At 40.3% G+C, this 22,711-nt stretch overlaps 1 protein-coding gene across 5 annotated transcripts in view; it reads right to left on the bottom strand.

Annotated features, from left to right (window-relative positions):
• Window positions 1-7,130: 7,130 nt before the first annotated feature.
• Window positions 7,131-22,711, bottom strand: part of CHD1L (chromodomain helicase DNA binding protein 1 like) — a 69,119-nt gene continuing 53,538 nt past the window's right edge. For all 5 annotated transcript variants that reach the window (XM_007528676.3, XM_060202001.1, XM_060202002.1 and 2 more), the window contains 8 exons: window positions 18,799-18,947; window positions 17,780-17,943; window positions 17,159-17,364; window positions 15,858-15,956; window positions 12,306-12,376; window positions 10,667-10,781; window positions 8,670-8,778; window positions 7,131-7,452 (listed from right to left, as the gene is read on the bottom strand). In XM_007528676.3, coding sequence (XP_007528738.1) covers window positions 7,374-7,452; window positions 8,670-8,778; window positions 10,667-10,781; window positions 12,306-12,376; window positions 15,858-15,956; window positions 17,159-17,364; window positions 17,780-17,943; window positions 18,799-18,947 — 992 coding nt within the window. In that variant the 3' untranslated portion in view covers window positions 7,131-7,373. The remainder of the gene's footprint in view (window positions 7,453-8,669; window positions 8,779-10,666; window positions 10,782-12,305; window positions 12,377-15,857; window positions 15,957-17,158; window positions 17,365-17,779; window positions 17,944-18,798; window positions 18,948-22,711) is intronic.

The following is a 22,711-nucleotide window of genomic DNA, read 5'->3' as shown; positions in this document are numbered from 1 at the left end:
GACTAACAGAAGCAGAAAACAGAATTAGTCAGACAGAGGATGAGTTAGAGAAAACTAGGAAAGAGGTGAAAGAGCTTAAAAAGAGATTGAGAGACACTGAAAACAACAACAGAGACATATGGGATGATCTCAAAAGAAGTAACATTCGTATAATTGGCCTGCCAGAGGAAGAAAGAGAGGAAGGGGAAGCAAACATTCTAGAGGAAATAATACAAGAAAATTTCCCAGACCTGAATAACAGAAAGGATATCAAGGTGCAAGAGGCCCAGAGAGTACCAAACAGAATCAACCCAGACCTGAAAACACCAAGACACATTATAGTCACAATGAGAAGAAGTAAGGATAAAGAAAGGATCCTAAAGGCTGCAAGAGAGAAACAAAAAGTCACATACAGGGGAAAACCCATAAGACTTTCTGCAGATTTCTCAACTCAAACTCTAAAAGCCAGAAGGGAGTGGCAAGATATCTATCGAGCCCTGAATGAAAAAGGGTTTCAACCAAGGATAATATATCCTGCTAGACTTTTGCCGGGATAGCCTGAGGGTACTTCTTCCCGAGCTAGTGCTCTCTGGGTTGGAGAGAACTCAACTGGAGCTGATCTAGGCTGCTGTGTGGGAGAGGGATCAGGAACTCGTGCTGCACCAACTTCCGCAGGAGATACACTCTGGAACTCTCGGAGCCGGAAAGAAATTTCCAAGTGTCTTTAATCAGAAGAGCAGCTGTTTTTATACTCTCCAAGTAGGGTGGAAACAGGATGTGATATAGAGAGGGTGGAGAGAAAAGTGACTGGTGAAAATCAGAGTGTGACAAAGAAGGGATCAGTGTGTGACAAGGAGGGGGTGGAGCAGGAGAGAATCCTATCATAGAACCACCAATGCCCTGGAGTGCTTTATGTAAAAGTGATTTATGTAAATAGACCAAAGCTTTGGATCAGTAAAATCCCTATATAGGCATATGGTTAAGCAGAAGCCAGGGGGAGATGGCAACTACCCAACAGACTTTCATTCAAGCTAGATGGAGGGATCAAAACCTTCTTAGACAAACAACAGTTAAAGGAGGCAACTATCACCAAGCCGGCCCTGAAAGAGGTACTAAAAGACCTCTTATAAACAAGAACATCACTATAATACTTGTAATATATCAGAGTAAACAAATCGTTTTTAGAACAATGGCACTACAATACATTAAATCCATAATATCAATAAATGTCAATGGCTTAAACTCACCCATCAAAAGGCACAGGGTGGGGGGATGGATCAGAAAACATAACCCAACCATATGCTGCTTGCAAGAATCCCATCTGTCACAACAAGATAAACACAGACTTAAAGTGAAAGGATGGAAAACTATCATACAGGCTAACGGTCCACAAAAAAGGGCAGGAACAGCCATTCTCATCTCAGACACGATAGATTTTAAATTAAATAAAGTAATAAAAGATAGGCAAGGACATTACATAATGATTAGAGGATCAATCAGCCAAGAAGACTTAACAATTATTAACATCTATGCACCCAACGAGGGACCATCTAAATACATTAAACACCTACTGAAAGAATTTCAAAAATACATCAATAGTAATACAATAATAGTGGGAGACTTCAATACCCCACTCTCACACTTAGACAGATCAACAAAGCAGAGAACCAATAAAGATACAAGAGAATTGAATGAAGAGATTGACAGACTAGACCTCTTGGACATTTTCAGACTCCTCCACCCCAAAAAACTGGAAAACACCTTCTTTTCAAATCCACACAACACATACTCAAGGATAGACCACATGTTAGGCCACAAAGACAGCATCAATAAATTCAAGAGCATTGCAATCATCGCAAGTATCTTCTCAGACCACAGTGGAGTAAAACTAACTTTTAACAACAAACGGAAAATTATTAAAAGACATAGAATTTGGAAACTAAACAACATGCTCCTTAAGAACCACTGGGTCAGAGACTCACACAAACAGGAAATTCAAATGTTCCTGGAAACTAATGAAAATGAAGACACAACCTATCAAAATATTTGGGACACAGCTAAAGCAGTACTGAGAGGGAAACTTATAGCCATACAATCACATATTAAACACCAAGAAGAAGCCCAAATGAATGACCTTACTACACACCTCAAGGACTTAGAGGAAGAGGAACAAAGGAACCCTAAAACAACCAGAAGGACAGAAATCACTAAAGTTAGAGCAGAAATAAACAACATCGAAAATAAAAGAACCATACAAAAGATCAATGAAGCCAAATGTTGGTTCTTTGAAAGATTAAACAAAATTGACAAACCCCTAGCCAGACTCACCAAACAAAAAAGAGAGAAGACTCAAATTAATAGAATTGTAAACAATGCAGGAGATATCACAACTGACACCACAGAAATCCAGAGAATTCTGCGAAACTTCTATAAAGAACTATATGCCACCAAGCTAGAGAATCTGGAAGAAATGGAACAATTCCTAGAAACCTATGCACTTCCAAAACTGAACCAAGAAGAACTACAAAATCTAAATGCACCAATCACAGACAAAGAAATTGAAACCGTTATTAAGAATCTCCCCAACAACAAAAGTCCTGGACCAGATGGCTTCACAAATGAATTCTACAAAACTTTCAGGAAACAGTTAATACCCATACTTCTTAAGCTATTCCATAAGATTGAAGAAACAGGAATACTCCCTTCCACCTTTTATGAAGCCAACATCACCCTGATACCAAAAGCTGATAGGGACAGAACAAAAAAGGAAAACTACAGACCAATATCTCTGATGAACATAGATGCCAAAATATTAAACAAGATCTTGGCCAACCGGATACAGCAACACATCAAAAAGATTGTTCATCATGACCAAGTGGGATTCATCCCAGGAATGCAAGGCTGGTTCAACATCCGTAAATCAATCAATGTCATTCATCACATCAATAAAAGCAAAGCCAAAAACCACATGATTATCTCAATAGATGCAGAGAAAGCCTTTGACAAAATCCAACACCCATTCATGCTCAAAACTCTACAGAAAATGGGAATAGATGGGAAATTCCTCAAGATAGTGGAGTCTATATATAGCAAACCTACAGCCAACATCATACTCAATGGAGAGAAGCTGAAAGCATTCCCCCTCAGATCGGGGACTAGACAGGGCTGTCCACTGTCACCGTTACTCTTCAACATAGTATTGGAAGTTCTTGCCATAGCAATCAGGCAAGAGAAAGAAATCAAAGGGATACAGATTGGAAGGGAAGAAGTCAAGCTCTCACTATTTGCAGATGATATGATAGTATACATAGAAAGACCTAAAGAATCCAGTAGAAAATTACTGGAAGTTGTTAGGCAATATAGCAAGGTATCAGGCTACAAAATCAATGTACAAAAATCAGTGGCATTTCTTTATGCAAACACTAAATCTGAAGAAGAAGACATCCAGAAATCACTCCCATTTACTGTTTCAGCAAAATCAATTAAATACCTAGGAATAAAGTTGACCAAAGAAGTGAAAGACTTGTATACTGAAAACTATGAGTCGCTACTCAAGGAGATAGAAACTGATACCAAGAAATGGAAAGATATCCCATGCTCATGGATTGGAAGAATAAATATCATCAAAATGAATATTCTCCCCAGAGCCATATACAAATTTAATGCAATACCCATCAAAGTTCCACCAGGCTTCTTTAAGAGAATAGAACAAACACTACAATCATTTATCTGGAACCTGAAAACACCTAGAATTGCCAAAACCATCTTAAGGAAAAGAAACAGAAATGGAGGCATCACACTCCCAGACTTTAAACTATATTATAAAGCCATCATCATCAAAACAGCATGGTACTGGAACAAAAATAGGCATACAGACCAGTGGAACAGAATTGAAAGCCCAGAAGTAAATCCCAACACCTATGGGCATCTAATCTTTGATGAGGGGGCCCAAAGGATTAAATGGAAAAAGGAGGCTCTCTTTAATAAATGGTGCTGGGAAAACTGGGTTGAAAGATGCAGAAGAATGAAATTGAACCACTTTATCTCACCAGAAACAAAAATCAACTCCAAATGGATCAAAGACCTAGATGTCAGACCAGAAACAATCAAATACTTAGAGGAAAACATTGGTAAAACACTTTCCCACATACACCTCAAGGAAATCTTTGATGAATCAAACCCAATTGCAAGGAAGACCAAAGCAGAAACAAACCAATGGGACTACATCAAATTGAAAAGCTTCTGCACATCCAAAGAAACTATTAAACAAACAGAGAGACCCCTCACAGAATGGGAGAAGATCTTCACATGCCAGACATCAGACAAGAAACTAATCACCAAAATATATAAAGAGCTCAGCAAACTTAGCCGCAAAAAAGCAAATGACCCCATCCAAAAATGGGCAGAGGAAATGAACAAAACATTCACCACAGAGGAGATCCAAAAGGCTAACAAACATATGAAAAACTGCTCTAGGTCACTGATTATCAGAGAAATGCAAATCAAGACAACACTAAGATACCACCTCACTCCTGTAAGAATGGCATACATCAAAAAGGACAGCAGCAACAAATGCTGGAGAGGATGTGGGGACAGAGGAACCCTTTTACATTGCTGGTGGGAATGTAAATTGGTACAGCCTCTGTGGAGAGCAGTCTGGAAAACTCTCAGAAGGCTAGACATGGACCTTCCATATGACCCAATAATTCCTCTCCTGGGGTTATACCCCAAGGACTCCATAACACCCAACCAAAAAGAGGTGTGTACCCCTATGTTCCTAGCAGCACAATTCATAATAGCTAAAACCTGGAAGCAACCCAGGTGCCCAACAACAGATGAGTGGCTGAGAAAGCTGTGGTATATATACACAATGGAATACTATGCAGCTATCAAGAACAATGAACCCACTTTCTCTGACCCATCTTGGACAGAGCTAGAAGGAATTATGTTAAGTGAACTAAGTCAGAAAGAGAAAGATGAGTATGGGATGATCCCACTCATCAACAGAAGCTGACTAAGAAGATTTGAAAGGGAAACTAAAAGCAGGACCTGATCAAATTGTAAGTAGGGCACCAAAGTAAAAACCCAGTGGTGAGGGGTAGGCATGTAGCTTCCTGGACCAGTGGGGGGTGGGAGTGGGCGGGAGGGATGGGTCACAGTCCTTTGGTGGTGGGAATGGTGTTTATGCTCACTCCTAGCAAAATGTAGACATATAAATCAGTAGCTAATTAATATGAGAGGGGGAAATCAATTGTATGTCTCAAAGTTTCTCAAAAGACAAACTGACTCTTTTTAATATATAGGCTATGTATTTGATATGCGGACTCTCTCAAAAGCCTAGACCAAGTAGATTAGAAGCTTCCAATAGCACAGCTATATACAAGATACTGGGTACTGTCCAGCAAACCATAACAAAGGGACTTTTCAAAGTTAACCCAATTAACAAATAATGTGATGATAACATTAACTATTGATTGTCTTTTTGAACCCTAAGACAGTAGGAACCTCACATCTTCACTATAGAGCCCCTACTTCCCCCAGTCCTGGAACCCTTGGATAGGGCCCACTTTCCCGTATGCATCTCCCAATCCAAACCAAATAACATTGCATCTGCCGATCACAACCTAACCAAAGCAACGATTGCTACCTCAACATGCTTCACCTCAGAATGTATCCAGAGACTTCACGTGTGGAATGACGACCTTTCCTTTAATAGTACACTCTAATTTCATCTCAGGTAGTTCACTTTCTAACAAAGTCCCATAACCTAGATATACACCAGTTTCTGTGAGAGAGAGCTTATGTGCACACGTATCCATAAACTACTGTAAAATATATACCTGAAAGCAGGACTACACTAGAGTTTGCAGTGAGTACCTCCCTAATACTTCCTCTCCACTATTCCAAGCTTGGGATCCATGATTGCTCAACAAATTGTTTGGCTTCATATGTTAACTCTCTTTTCAATCACCAGGTTCCAGATGCCACCAGGATGCTGGCTAGGCTTCCCTGGATTGAAGACCCCACCAATGTGTCCTGGAGCTCAGCTTCCCCAGAGTCACACCCTACTAGGGAAAGAGAGAGGCAGACTGGTGGTATGGACCGACCAGTCAACACCCATGTTCAGCGGGGAAGCAATTACAGAAGCCAGACCTTCTACCTTCTGCAACCCTCAACGACCCTGGGTCCATGCTCCCAGAGGGATAGAGAATGGGAAAGCTACCATGGGAGGGGGTGGGTTATGGGGATTGGGTGTTGGGAATTGTGTGGAGTTGTACCCCTCCTACCTTATGCTTTTGTTCACTAATCCTTTCTTAAATAAAAAATTTAAAAAAAAATAAATAAATAATAAAAAAAGAAAAAAAAAAAAAGAAAAATGAAGGAATGATGAAGTTGGTCCATATAGGTTTCAGCACATATGCTAAATTGTTTATGGTTTTGGTAGTCAAAAAACAAGGACAGGCTGGAGTAACAGTTCACTGGGTAGGGTGTATGTCTTACTATGGGCACAGTCCAGGTTTGAACTCTGATAGCACATAAGAGTTGCTATGGCAACAAAGGGAGCTCATCTGCTGTGGTATCTATCTCTCCCCTTTTTCTAAATAGAAAAAAAAAGTACAAAGCATTGAAGTCTGCATAATATCCTGGCTCGGGTGGGGGGGGGCAGTACTGTATAGCCTACATGAGTGAAGGCACTATCCTCTTAGAGTTCCGGATTCTGGCTCTGAGAACCCCCACTAGCCCGTGTTCACTGAATCAACTCAGGGTAATGCAGAAACCAGCACTGTCCGTCCCCAGCACATGGCTCATCCTGGGCCAGTTCTGTGCCATTTCCACGTCCCTGAGTTCTTGAAGCCGAACCGGACGTGGCTAGAAAAGAGAAATGTAATTTCAGGTCTCTCTGTAGCCACACTTGACAGGTCTCTGGCCAGTGTGTGAGCTTCTAGGTTTAGAAGAACACTGTGACAGGAAGGGCAGGAGGGGCTCCGTTCATCCATTATCAGGAACCTCTGCCTCTGGGTCTATCTCTCAAAGGCAGGAATTGGTAGATGCTGGGTCCTTCTCCTAGCACCACTCTCAATGCTCTTTAAATCTATACAGCCTTTCCCTCTGTAAAGAAACCAGTCTGGTGGAGAGAACTGACAGCGGAACACGAGAAAAAGAAAATGTATTATTATGCACATAGCTTTGCAAGCTGGAGCCCTGGCAAAGTCCCAAGCAGGCAGTTTATCCCTGTACAGGTACGAACTCTGGAGTGACACATTCAGAAGACAGTATCTCAGAGGGCCACAAGATTCTGATTCCTTTCTCAAGGAATCACTCGATTACAGCAGCTCTGGGCAGACAGCTTCTGAGCTGGCTAGTGAAGGCCAGGCAGGCCTGACACAGGCCAGCTAAGGCACTGGCTGTCTCGAGGTGGACGATGATGGCTGTGAGTGAAGCATAGCAGCTTGGCTCCTTGGGAAGTAGTATCTAGTGAAGAACAGGGTCAAGGAAGGTATACTGCTCACTTTAAAGGGCTGGAGAAATAGCATGTCATCACGCAAAAAGACATTTATGCTGGTGGCATCAGAGATCCCACATTCAATTCTCACCACCACCATAAGCCAGTGAGCAGTGCTCTGGTGAGAAAAAAAGAAAAGGAAAAGAAAAGAAAACAACCAGTGAGTAGATGAATTTTGTTAAATAAAGAATTCTTATATGATAACACTTGGGTGAGGGTCAATTCATCAGTTGTTTCTAGTGACCTGGGATTCAGTACAGTATTTCTAACAATGCTAGTTTATACAACAAAGATGCAATTAGAAGAAAATACTAGACTAGCACAACTAGATTATATCCTAATGGTCAAAATGAAATTCACACAGCTCCTTAGGAATACACTAAAGAGGTTCAGGAATAAAACTACTCACTATTTGCTTGCTTAATTGCTTATTTTGTGTTCAAGAATTAGGCCACAGTCTACAGACATGAAGGCTCTCTAGAGAAGTTACTGGGACATTCCTGGTATCAAATGGCACTTGTTATTTCCCTCTTTTAATTGACTACTGGCACCCAAAAATGTTTCGTTGTGTTGATTTCCTTGGATATATACAAGTTAGAAAGTACTTGCTGGGAGTCGGGTGGTAGTGTAGCGGGTTAAGCACACTTGGTGCAAATTGCAAGGACTAATTTAAGGATCCCAGTTCGAGTCCCCAGCTCCCCACCTGAAGGGGCGTTGCTTCACAGGCGGTGAAGCAGGTCTGCAGGTGTCTATCTTTCTCCCCCCCACCCCGTCTTCCCTCCTCTCTCCACTTCTCTCTGGCCTAACAATGACGACATCAATTACAACAATAATAACTACAATAACAATAAAAAAACAAGGGCAACAAAAAGGGAAAATGAATAAATATAAAAAAAAAAGTGCTTCCTAATTTGTGTCTCCTTGATGAGGGGCAGGGTAAGAAAAAAAATGTGTCAGAGGCCAGTGAAATTAATCATTTGGATAGTGTGTTGTGCTGCTTTACCTTAAACACTATCTAGGTCCAAGCATAGATCCCACTATAGTGGAGAAAGCTTTGGTTTCTGTCACTCTCCCTTTCTATCTCTAGCTAACAACAACAACAACCAATAAATAAATAAATAATTGAAAAGAAAAGAAAAAAGAGGAAAAGACACTATTAAACACACTATTAATCACAAAAGGATACATATAAGTTGGGATGCCTTTGGTAGCCAAATGTTTCCGAATAAGTCGCTCAGTACCGTACCAATTAAAACCTTTTGTAGCATGTCCAATTCGTGGAAGATGAACACTTGCTGTTAGGAGAGAAAAAGAACAAATCATAGTATATATATTTTAAAAAGCAAGTTGAGGGTGGGGGTAGATAGCATAATGGTTATGCAAACAGACTCTCATGCCTGAGGCTCTGAAGTCCCAGGTTCAATCCCCCACACTGCCATAAACCAGAGCTGAGCAGTGCTCTGGTAAAAAAACAAAAACAAAAAACAAGTTTAAATAACATTCATATTCTCAGAGCCACTTTGTGTCAATGGACCAAATGCATATGAAAGTCCCATTCAACTGCAATGCCAAACATTCTGAGTAGTATAATGGGAAACATTATTCAACAGAAAGATCAAGAGGCTCTAGAAATAAGTAGGTACAATCGAGAGTAGGGCACCAAAGTAAAAACCCAGTGGTGAGGGGAAGGGTAGACATTCAGCTTCCCAGGGTGGTGGTGGTCGGGGGGGGGGTCGGTGGGTGGGATGGGACATAGTCTTTTGGTGGTGGGAATGGTGTTTACGTACACTCCTATTAAAGTGTAGTCATATAAACCACTATTCAATTAATATGAGAGGGGAAAAACTGATCATATGCCTAGAACTTTTTAAAACACAGACTGAGCCTTTTTAATACATAGGCTGAGTCTTTGATATGTTGACTCTCTCAAAAGCCTAGACAAGGGAGAACAGAAGCAACCAATGGCATCGCTATATACAAGATGCTGGGTATTATACAGTAAACCCCAACAAAGGGACTTTTCAAAGTTAACCCAATTACCAAATAATATGATGATAACAATAACTGTCCATTGTCTGCTTGAACCCTAAGACAACAGAAACCTCACATTCCCATTATAGAGCCATAATTTCCCCCAGTTCTGGAACCTTAGGGTGGGTCCCACTTTCGTGCATGCTTCTCTCAGTTCATATCAAATAATATTGCATCAGCCGATCGCAACCTAATCAACACAACGACTGCCACTCCAGCATGCTTCACTTCAGACTGTGTCCAGAGACTTCAGGTGTGGAATGACAACCCTTTAGCTTCATCACTTGGCCACCAGGTCCTGGATGCCAGCATGATGCCGACCAGACTTCCCTGGACTGATGACCCCACCAATGTGTCCTGGAGCTCCGCTTCCCTAGAGACCCACCCTGCTAGGGAAAGAGAGAGGCAGGCTGGGAGTATGGATCAACCAGTCAATGCCCATGTTCAGCGGGGAAGCAATTACAGAAGTCAGATCTTACACCTTCTGCAACCCACAACGACCCTGGGTCTATGCTCCCAGAGGGATAGAGAATGGGAAAGCTATCAGGGGAGGGGGTGGGATATGGAGATTGGGTGGTGGGAACTGTGTGGAGTTGTACCCCTCCTATCCTACCGTTTTTGTTAATGTCACCTTTTAAAAATAAATTAAAAAAAAAAAAAGAAAAGAAAAAGAAAAAAAGAAGTAGGTACAGTGGAGATAGACTATATAGAAATGTGATTTGAATAAGCAGAGTCTTTAACAAGTGAAATCTGTTCAACAGATGCAGACATGTTGGATTCAAAAAGAAAATAAAACGGCTTCTGGCAGAAACTGTCTATGAGTACAGACGGTGGCTATGCAAGAGAAAAGATACCATCATTAGGCCCACTGAATGCTTCTCTGGTCCTCTAACTTTACCATCTGCAGAGTCATACAAACATTCCAGTGAATGGAGATGCTCCAAACATCATGGCTACAGGAGTGATTTGTAATGGGGAAAATGTGCAAATGCAAGATGATGTGGCAGTTCCTTCTCTAGGCTCTCAGAATGGTGCGTACCATACTGTGTGTATCAAACAGATTATAAACTTTCTCACATTCCTTTAGAGAAGTCAGTTACATGGCTAGAAGTAGAGACTCATCTTCTCCTGAGTTCAGGGAGAACTGCTTACCTTTCTTCTTCTTTGCTGCTAAAAAAATCTTCTTTAGGCCATCTTCTAGAGCCTCCATCTTGATGCCAGATAGGACATTGGAGCGATCTCGGTGTTGAGCCACAATCAAGGCCAACTGGGAGGAAAAACCACTGAGTGATTAGAATCTCTCTCTCAGGCAGACTGGGAGTATGGACTGACCAGTCAACGCCCATGTTCAGCGGGGAAGCAATTACAGAAGCCAGACCTTCTACCTTCTGCAACCCTCAACCACCCTGGGTCCATGCTCCCAGAGGGATAGAGAATGGGAAAGCTATCAGGGGAAGGGGGGGTTATGGAGATGGGGTGGTGGGAATTGTGTGGAGTTGTACCCCTCCTACCTTATGTTTTTGTTCATTAATCCTTTCTTAAATAAAAAATTTAAAAAAAAGAATCTCTCTCTCTCTCTCACACACACACACACACACACACACACACACACACACACACGACTAGATTGTCAACTAAATGATCTGCCTTTTAGGGACATAGTACCTTCTGGGTCCATATCTTTTGATGCTCTGTCTGAACAGCCATGTCTGACCTAATCTATGACCTCATACCTTCTCATTTCCCCTTCAGCATCCTGAGACCTGCTGAAATTGACTACATGTTTACTAATGTTTTGCCCTGTATCTTCCCTTCCTTCATGTCTTCAATCCCATTTATGAGTGAGATTATCCAGATTTGTCTTTCAATTTATAACTGTTTTATTTGTGTTAACTATATGATATTCTTTTTTTAAAATTATCTTTACTTATTGAATAGAGTCATCCAGAAATCAAGAGAAGACAGAGAGGGAGAGATACAGAGAGACACCTGAAGCCCTGCTTCACCACTCGCAAAGCTTTTCCACCTGCAGGTGGAGATTGGGGGCTTGAACCCAGGTCCTTGCACATTATAACAGCCAGAGGCACCACCACTTAGCCCCACTATCTGATATTCTTTCTTTTTAAGGTACATTAAAGCTAGAGTCCAAAACATACTGTCCTTTCTAAAGGCTCTCAGGGTAGAGAATTTTTAATATTTTAGAGACAGAAAGCACTTCATAGCATTACTAGTGCTTTACCCTCTACTGATCCTTGAGTCAGCTCCACCACTTCAGGATTGGCAAACTTTCAATCTCTGTTCAAACAGTACCAGTGAGAATAAATTGCCAAAAACTGCCCATGTAAGTAGCAGAAAGCCGGGGTATCTGGAACTGGTATCACAATATAGTCAGTCATATTAGAGACATAGTGTTCACGAAGTGAACAGCTTTGAGTCACTGGAACACAAGAATTGCTTATGTATAACAGCTGTGTGTCTAATTTAACATCCTAGAAGTGACTGGATGAATGAACAAGCAGAAACCACTTTGTTAACCATGCAGACTACCAGTCTCAAGGAAATGTACCACTTCTTCTGCTTGGCTTCACAATTTCCTCTTTTCTGTCAATAAGAATTGGCTCTGATTTAAATGTAAATTCAGGCCTTACAGAAAGCTAGGCAGAGAGATAGTAAATAAAATTTGTGCTACAAGAATTCCAAATGACAGGCAAGTGGGAGACACTTAAGATGCAAAAGGAGCAATATAAAGCAGGAGGAGAAATGAGTTGGTTGATCTTCTCTGCTTACTTACCAAATCTTGGCCTTGGTTTCTTGATTCTTTATCATCAATAGGAAATAAAAGGACACCTCCCAAACTCAAGTCTGAGATAAAAGAAGGAGCAAGAGAAAGAACGTAAGCTCACTAAGCACTGAGACTAGAGAAAAAGGCATCTGAATCCTCCTTATACCTCTTCTAAATTCAATTTTCAAGTTCACTTTTTCTTCCCTCACCTGTCCTCAGTCACTGCCTTTGCAAAATAGTCACTAATTTCATTTCTGACCTAGAATTTCTTTAATAAAAATTTTTGTTGAGGGCTAGGCAGTAGTGCACTGGGTTAATTTAAGGGCACATAGTATGAAGCGCAAGGTCCCATGCAAAGATCCAGTTCGAGCCCGCAGCTCCCCACCTGCAGCCTGGTTGCTTCACAAGTGGTGAAGCTGGTCTGCAGGTATCTTTTTTGCCCCCTATCTTTCCCTCCCCTCTCAATTTTTCTCGAGCCAATCCAATAAAAAGAAAAAAATTGGGAAAAATGCCCTCTGGGAGCAGTAGATTCATAGTGCCAGTACCAAGCCCCAGCAATAACCCTGAAGGCCAAAAAAAAAAAAAAAAGTTCAAATAAAAAATAAAATCATATGGTTGGGGAGACAGCATAATGGTTATGCAAAAAGACTTTCAGGCCTAAGGCACCAGAGGTCCCAAGTTCAGTCCCCAGTACCACTGTAAGCCAGAGCAGAGCAATGCTCTGGAAAAAAAAATAAAATAAAATAAAATAACTAAAAAACAAGTAAATAAATAAAATCATAGAGCAGGATGAGATAGCATGATGGTTATGCAAAAAGTGCTTTCATGAATGAGGCTCCAAAGTCCCAGGTTCAATCACTTAACTTGTAGCACCAAAAGTCACAGCTGAATAGTGCTCTGTTTTTTCAATCTAATTATACACATAACATCTGATTTACCATTTCAACCAATTTAAGAAATATTTATTTTATTTTAATGATAGAGATACAGAGAGAAAGACTGAGACCACAGCACAGCTCAGCTCTGGCTTATGGTGGTGCTGGGCACTAAACCTGAGACCTTAGAACCCTAGGCATAAGTCTTTTGCATAAACATTATGCTGTGTCCTCAACTCTTTTTAAAAATACTTATTTTACCAGAGCACTGCTCAGTTCTGGCTTATTGTGGTGCTGGGGATTGAACCTGTGACCCTTGGTGCCTCAGGTATGAAAGTCTCTTTGCATAACCATTATGTTATCTTCCCAGCCCTCAACCAATTTTTATTGTACAGTTAAGTAGGGTTTTGTTTGTTTGTTTGTTTGTTTTATCTTAAAGTGAAAAAAAAAGTGACTTAAAGTGAAAGGATGGAAAACTATCATACAGGCTAATGGACCACAAAAAAGGGCAGGAACAGCCATTCTCATCTCAGACACAATAGACTTTAAATTAAAGTAATAAAAGATAGGCAAGGTCATTACATAATAATCAGAGGATCAATCAACCAAGAAGATTTAACCATTATTAACATCTATGCACCCAATGAAGGCCCATCTAAATATATCAAACACTTACTGAAAGAGCTACAAAAATACATTAATAGTAATACAGTAATAGTAGGAGACTTCAAAAACAGTTCTGCCAATGTTTTCCTCTAAATACTGTATGATTTCTGGCCTAACATCCAAATCCTTCATCCATTTGAAGTCAAGTTTTGTGTGTAGTCAGATGTAATGGTCCAGGTACATTATTCTGCATGCTTCAAACCAATTTTCCCAAAACCATTTATTGAATAGACTCTCCATTTAGTACTCTACCCCCCCATTCAAAAATTACATGTTCATAGGTGTGGAGTCCTAATTCTGGGCTCTCAATTCTATTCCACTGGTCAGTGTGTCTATTTTTGTTCCAATACAAGGCAGTTTTGATTACAATAGCCCTATATATAATTTGAGATCTGGGAGTGTGAGTACTTAAATTCAGTTTAGAATTTTGTTAAATGTTAATGAGAATTTTTCATCTATATTTATCAGGGTTATTGATATATAGGGTTTTTTTTTCCTTGTATCCTTACTTAATTTTGGTATTTGGATAATACTCATCTCACAGTTCAGAGTGACTTCAAAGTGTTTCTTGGGGCTTGGTGGTGATGGACCTGGTTGAGTGCAATTGTTACAATGCATAAATACCCAGGTGTCATTTCTTCTGGCCTCACTTCCCTGTGACTAGTTATTACCTACTGAGTAAATTCCTATTTAGAATAACATCTCCCTGGACAAGTCACATCCAGCCTTCCCATGGTATGGCCCATCCCACTTTAAAATTGAATGATCCTACCCTAACTCTCATCCCCAGGTCAGTGGCCCAACACTACAGACCCACTTCTTGATATTCTCTCTTCCCTTGTCCTCAGAAACACTATTTTCAAGTTCTCCTGTCTCCCCTTTCTCTGTCTTCTTTTGCTCATGATTTCAACTAGGCTTCCACAATCTCTATCTCTATCTCTGTCCTGGATTCTCTGCCTTCCCAACTACCCAATTATTTCAACACATACCAATTCTTCTTTCAGTAATGTATTCTAATAAAAAGAGCACTGAACACCCTGAGTTCTTATATCTCGATTTACCCTATAGAACAATTAGGACAAACCAATCTCTAAGAAAGATGACTGATCCTTTCTAGTGGACAAGGTTCTTTATCCTCTCAAGTCCCCCAGAAAATAACCACAGAAACTTTATAAGTTCTACCCTTCCCCCTCTTCTATGCCAAAGAGTAAAACTATACTATATATATAGCCTTCTAAGTTACTATAGCTTCAAATAGTTCTGTGTCCTGTACCCCAGAATGTGCTAACTTTATAACACAACCAACTTGAACTCTTGCTAACATTTTAGTGGTGTTTCTGATTTCTCTCCCACAGTTCTCTGACATTTTCCCAAAATATTCCCTTATGAAGATGAGGTGATTTGGATAAACAATGAAATGATCTCCATGCTAATACCTTAGTGTAAATGAATGGTTTGACATTTATCAAAATATTTTCATTAGCTTCGCTGTAAGTCCCATTGAGATATGTGGAATAAGAATAATTCACAATTCATAGATGAGAAAGACACAGGTTAATAAACTGCTTCAAAGTCACAAAAAGTACCTGACATCAGTCAGAATTCAGACCCCATATGGATCGTCCTGCCAATGCCCATGTCCAGCAGAGAAACAATTATAGCAGCCAGAACTCCCACTTTCTGCACCCCATAAAGAATTTTGGTCTGTGCTCACAGCGGGATAAAGAATAGGGAAGCTTCCAATGGAGGGGATGGGACACGGAACTCTGGTGGTGGGAACTATATGGAATTGTACCCCTGTTATCTTACAATCTTGTTAATCATTATTAAATCACTAATAAAAGATTAAAAAATAAATCATAATAAATTATATGAAGTAAATAAAATATACACACACACACACACACACATGAATTCAGACCCTAATAAGCTCTTCCAACTCCTTCTCTAGAACTCTGTAATTCATAGATATGTTTCCTCTTATGCCCTCCAGAGATGTTCTTTCCACTTTGCTTCTTACCTTTCATTTTCCCAGCCAGTTCATACATTTTTCTTGGCTCAGAAGATCGTGTTTCCAGAGCTGTGAACAAGCCACCCCTACCCCATCGACCAGAGTCATCTGATAGAAGAGAAAGCACTGCATCAGTAGGAGGCAAAGTACTGCCAAACAGACTTGTAGAAGAACGGTTTTTCGAAGGTACCAAAATGGAAAAACGTTCTCCAAATATCAACCCAGGAATATAGAGGTTAGACTTTTTATGGGAAAACTTGAAAAAAAAAAAGTGTTATAAAGAAGAAAATCTCTAGGATACTCCTAGAATCCCTGGTAGATGTAACACCAAGACAGTTGAAGCAATGGAGGTAAAACAGCACCCAACTCTTCCAGGTGAGGAGAAAAGGTAAAGTGACTTATTCAAACTGGTACTAAGGGAGGGTTAGAACCTTTTTAAAAAATATTTATTTATTTACTTATTTGCTTTTGTTGCCCTTGTTTTATTGTTGTAGTTATTGATGTCGTCGTTGTTGGATAGGACAGAGAGAAATGGAGAGAGGAGAGGAAGACAGAGTGGGGGAAGGAAAGATAGACACTTGCAGACCTGCTTCACCACCTGTGAAGCGACTCCCCTGCAGGTGGGGAGCCGGGGTCTCGAACCAGGATCCACTCGCTGGTTCTTATGCTTTGTGCCACATGTGCTTTACCCGCTGCACCACCACCCAGCCCCCAGAGCTTCTATATATAATCATACTATAGATGTATTATATGTCAGGGACTTGGGTTATAGCAATGAACAAAAAAAAATCTCTGCTCCCTTAAAACTTATTGTCTAGTGCAATGAGACAGTTATAAAACAAATGCATACTTAAGGTAGGGAAAAGATTAGAGAATAGAAAGAAGAACGAGGGTGGAGTGTTTGGCTTTACAGATATAAAAGGCAGCCAGGAAAGATGTCTCTTAAGAAGCAGATCCATATTTGAATGTTTGATGTAGCTGAGAGAGAAAAAGGGGGGAGATGCCTGGAGTTCTGCTTTTTCTCTAAGGATAAGTCATATAATGTTGCCTGCCTTTCTTAAAACCTTGTCCAGCAAATGAGGCAGATGCTATCCTATTATATAAAAGAAGCTGACTCCTTTGCTTACCTGGTTGAGATTTCTAGAATCAAATCCAAGGTTCTTGATTCTAAAGCTCACACTGTTTTGACTATACTGGACTGCAGTGGGCCTGCCAACCACCCATAGCCTAGGGAGGAGTTCACCTCATCCTCTCCAGTTCTTAGCAGCATTAAAAGACTGACCCACCCCCATCCATGCCGCTCCTCCTACCTATGCAGTGTACAATGATGGCATCCTCTGTGCCAGCCTGGGGGTGGGTGACATCACCACTAACATACTTGATAGATGTCCACTCTGGGTCTGCATAGTCTGATTCAACAGAGTTCCCTTCTTCTCCATCCTCCAAGTCCTCTGCTTCACTCTCCTCAGAAGGTAAGCAGGAGGACTGGTAACTGTTGGACTCCCACCAGGCCATCCTTCAACAGTCCAGAGAGAAAAGGAAATTAATGGAGCCCATCCCCATTTCCCTTGGAACACTAAGTGTCAAGTGGAAATGTAACTAAAACACAATTATATTGAATTTTTTGCTTATCTATAAATAAACAAGAAGCTTTCCTAATTAGCCTGCTTCAGGACAGTTATCTAAAATAGACAGTCATCTAAAATCTGTTTTTAAGAAAATCACTAAAAGGACTATTCAAGAAATCTACTAGTTGTCAGAAAGCTGTGATAAAATCTTAATTTTGTTTCAACTGAATGTGTAGTGTCTGTATTGAGGTTAAAGTAGATGCAATTTTAAAGTGCTGTTCAGCAATGGATTCACAGGATACAACCTTTTTTTTTTTTTTTAACCAACTGTAACCCTCAGCTATATGAATAATGTATGCATACTTTTTCTTATGTTCAGCTTCTTCCTTTTTCCTTTTCTTCTCTTCTAGAAGCCTCTTTCTCTTGGCAGCTGCTTCTTGTCTTTTCTTTCTTCTGTCCTCCAGTTCTTCTGGGCTCAGAATCCGCTTCCTTCGGGTAGAGCCCTCTGCAAGGCCTGGCATGAGAACCTAATGGAAGAACAAGATTCATAACTAGGGAGGTTGGAGGCTGCCATTTCCTTTGTGAGTTTCATTCATCCCTGAAACATACTCAGGGATTTCACAGAAGCAATACTACCCAGTGTTTCATAAAACACTGCCTATCTCCACACCCCCTTGTGTGTGGCTGAAGTGTTGACATGAACTTCAACTTGTTCATCATCTTACCCATCTCCTAGTCATAGGGACCAGAATAATGCACTGAGATACATTATTGGTACAGCAATCTGTACCAATAATCTGAAACCTTGATTCATTTTATTAAGAAAGGGGTCCTGCAGAAAAGCAATTTAATTTAAAGCCTAGCCAGCAGGATGCCATTTTAAGTTTACATTTTTAACAGAAATCTTCCTGTAAACCTACAAATGTATTATTCTTAAACATTCCAACGTTGTGATTAACTTCATGACAGCCAGCAACATTCAATCTAAGTACCAAAGAGTATGGTAAATATTACGATTGCCATCCCCTCTTACTAGCACAGGATCAGCATTTTGCTGTAATATACTGATCCCTTTAGGGGTGGATTAGATGAACAGGACTGTTTTCACCTGTATTAACTTGTATAATGTTTTTTGTTTTTTTTTTGAAAAAGATACTGACATTTTTTGCAATGCTTGGGAATGAACCCATGGCCCTCCTAGTGTTCTGCCACTAAACCCCTACCCCAGACCCTGTGCACAGTTATACACTGAGTACAGGGAGTCACACTAAATTTTAACAAATACTTACATACGCTAGTAACAATTCCCACCATTAGTTTTTATTCTCTTAGGTTAAGACTCAGATAGTGTGTGATCTATTATATAAAGTAATGGTTCTTACACTGCCTCTGTTTCGAAGCAAGCGACCCTCTTGACTAGTTTTCTCCAAAAGAGTTTTCTGAAGGTTTACCAGTTGCTCAAATGATCTTCTGTCTTCTTTACTGGGTTCTTTAGAGTAATCTTTACCTTCAAATAAGTACATATGGTTTTCTAAGAAAATGAAACACAAAGAAATGTCAGGCACTGAACAAAGGTGGGTGAATTGTATTCTAAACACGAGAACAAGCTGTGATGAAGGTGTTGCAATTCCTACCCCATTGATGGGTTTAGGATCCCATACATCTAGCTTTCAAAGTACAAAAAGCACAGTTGAAAACTCTTTGTGTCCATCCCTAAATGCCCAATGAGCCTCTGGTGGATACTGCTTAGCTGCTAAGTTTTGGGTCAGATATTCACAATATACATTTCTAGGCATAAATTTCACTGACCGTAAGAACATCTAATAAGGTGCCAGGCAGTGGGGCATTCAGTTAAGTGCATACAGTATGAAGTGCAAGGACCCACACAATGATCAGGTTTGAGCCCCCGCTCCCCACCTGCATGGGGGATGCCTTATAAGCAGTGAAATGGGTCTGCAGGTATCTTTCTCCTTCCTTCTCTACTTCCCTGTTCCCTCTCAATTTCTCTCTGTCTTATCCAATAAAATGGAAAAAATGTCACCAGGAGCAATGAATTCATAGTGCTGGCACCAAGCCCCAGCAGTATCTCTGGAGGCAAGAAAAAAAGAAAAAAAATCTAATAAAAGGCCATGAGAACATACAGAGAGCCAGTGTGCAATGGTTTTTATAATGGTACAAAAGCAATGGGTATCCAATAGAGGCTCTTCTTTGAAGTTTGATCTCACTCAGCTAGATATCTGCAGTTAGATATTTGGAGGGGTGCTGGGCAGAAAACTGTAGCTCCCCGATAGTCACATCATCTACAGTACTTTTAGTTCACAATATATTATCACAAGATGGCCTTGTAAGTCGGAAAAGGTCATATTCTTTCAAATAAGTAAGGGGCTAGTCTATGAGGAAAATGATTCCAAATAATCCCTTACATTTACAGTATACTTTACAGTCCACAAAGCCTCCTTACAAGTTTCATCACAATCTTGGTAAAGTTAACCCCACTTAGCAAAGGGAAAGCTAAAGCTCAGATAGGGACTCAGGGACTCCCCAATTCTCATTACTAATAAATGAAGATGGCAGGATTTTTCTGACTCGAGGCCAGTGTGATCTTTTCAATATATTGCCACGTTCACAGGACAGAGATAACAGGCCAGCAAATGATTATGGCAGTAATGGCAATAGTGTAATCTTGAACAGCATTTTACCCTACCAGACACATTCACATCTATTATCACATTGTAAAAGAGACATTAATGGCACCATTTTACAGATGAGGACACAAAGGCTCAAAGAGGTTAGATGCATGATGCCAAGATCATGCATCATCAATAAAGAGAAGTCATGACAAATCAAAACTAGTAACCATGGAGAGGCCAGATGATTCCACAGTGAAGCATCTTTAACAGCACATTACTAAAGAATATATTTTTCACACCAACTATAAGTATGTTTCCCCTAGAGAATATGAAAGCAAAACACTTTCACTCTCAAGAGATCAATTGATTCACACTTACCCAAATCCAACCAGCTGTAATTCTAATTGGCATTTGCTAATTAAATCAGCAGGGGACTTTCAATGAGGTGTTCTATCAACAAGTGTAAAAAAAAAGAACTGAGAAGTGTCAAATATGATCAACATATGCAGCTTCATATTGTATGCAATTCTCAACTTACAGCACGGCTTTTTTAAAACTGGCACTAAAGATAAAGTAGCCTTGTCTTCAATTTAGTTTTAATTGGAGATGCTTTAATTACTAGTCTTTCAGATTGACAATCATTTTAATCATGTTCTGTTCCCTGTCTTCACTCTGCAGCCAATGGAAGGTTGGAGGACACAGGTCTAGACCCTCATCTGTGTCCTGCCAGCACAACATATACTTGGTTGTTGAAAACAATGGGACAAATTTTAGTGTAACTGAGGAGTTTCTCTGGCATTTGGACTGCTTGAGAACTTTTTCCCCCTGGAAAACTAAAATTTTACTTTGTTTTGTAATGTTAGAAAAATGAGCAGAAATGGGTATAATCTTCAGTACTTAATGTAATCAAATGTGGCTTAAAGCTAGTAGACGGCAATAATACAAACAAACAAACAAAAAAAGAGGCAATAGTGGATGAAAAGAAGCTGGAAGGATAAGAGATTCAAGACGGTGAAAGCAAAACACAGGTACCAAGTCAAAGTTGATGTGATCAGAGATCCTTGCAAATACATGGCACCACAGGTTGGGGGAACTAAAATAAATTTTGCACTCCAAGTAATGGGAACCCCATGAGCCCTTGTTCATCATGCCTCTTCCAAGAAAGAGATTAGGTTTCTCAGCAGAGAAACATCAAATATGAACACCAGGAAAGCTCTCTGAAATGCAAAAGCAATGCTGAAATAAGAACCAAGAGCTGCCCATCAGCTTTGACAAGTCACCAGCACCCTTGACCATCAGACAACCACAGGACACCTACCAACAAGAGTAACTGGAAGAAAAGAGACAGTGCAGGAGGGAAATGAATTTTTAAAGATCTAATAAACATCTTCCCTGGAATAATTTTTTAAAGAGTTACAAGAAGTGTCTTCAGGGAGCTGGGTGGTGGTGTATCTGGTTCAGCACATATGTTATAATGCACAAGGACACAGGTTCGAACCACCAGTCAACTCCTGTAGGGGGAAAGCTTTGCAAGTGGTGCAGCAGTGCTGCAGGTGTCTCTCTGTCACTTTCCCTCTCTAACTTCCCCTTCCCTCTCAATTTCTGGCTGTCTCTATCCAATGAATAAATAAAAATAAAAAAGTGTCCTCAGGATAACAAATCCCTAAAATGAGAGCACTATGGGGGGCTGGGTGGGATGCCAACAATCCAGTCTCTGCACATACCCTATGGAAAACTAAGGGATCAATAGGCATAACAAAAACCCTTGTCTACTACAAAGCTAAGAGAATCAGACAATATTACAGACTTGACTTTGCAAGTCCATGGAGAATGAAACATCCTGAGCCAGCTCCCACTCAACTCACATAGTGTGGATAGTCAGATGTAACTAAGGAAGAGGGCAGTTGATTCTAGCTGTATCAAAAGATAAAATTTAATCCTTGAAAAAGAGAAGCCACATCATAAAGAAGGAAATAATGAGAATAGGTCAGAGACTAGAAAGATCACAGCTGTGACTCCAAAGGAAAGAGCTAAAAGTATAGACAGCTAGTAGTCAGGGAAAGGACTGCTTCTGGGGGAGAAAGAGAACTTAGAAGAAGGAGGGCCAGGCTGTGACACACCAGGTTAAACACACACATCACCACAAGCAAGGACCTAGGTTCAAACCCCCCCCAAAATAGGGAAATCTGCCATGACTATCCTGTGAGACAGAAAGAAGTAATAAGACCTGTAGAAACAAGAGGATTCCAAACCCACAGGTCACCCTACGCCCCCTTGCAAATAGAGACACCATCTAACTGAAGAAACCACACTTCTTTTCTCAATGGAATAGACTCAAATTAAGAGGCCTCTCAAAACTCTCAAACCTCTCACCCAATTCATACTGAATCCCTGCTGCTGCTGATAAAGGAAAATAAAGTCACCAAGACACCAGAAAATATCCTTTAAAAGCTACTACTCAGAAGCAACCAATAGCACAGCTATATACAAGATACTGGGTACTGTACAGCAAACCCTAACAAAAGGACTTTTCAAAGTTAACCCAATTACCAATTAATGTGATGATAACATTAACAATCCATTGTCTTTTTGAACCCTAAGACAGCAGGAATCTCACATCTCCACTATAGAGCCTCTACTTCCCCCAGTCCTGGAACCCTTGGAT

This window comes from Erinaceus europaeus, chromosome 11 (assembly GCF_950295315.1).
Source record: "Erinaceus europaeus chromosome 11, mEriEur2.1, whole genome shotgun sequence".
NCBI lineage: Eukaryota > Metazoa > Chordata > Mammalia > Eulipotyphla > Erinaceidae > Erinaceus > Erinaceus europaeus.
Note: the sequence above shows the minus strand (reverse complement) of the source record. Positions and strands in the feature narration are given on the sequence as shown.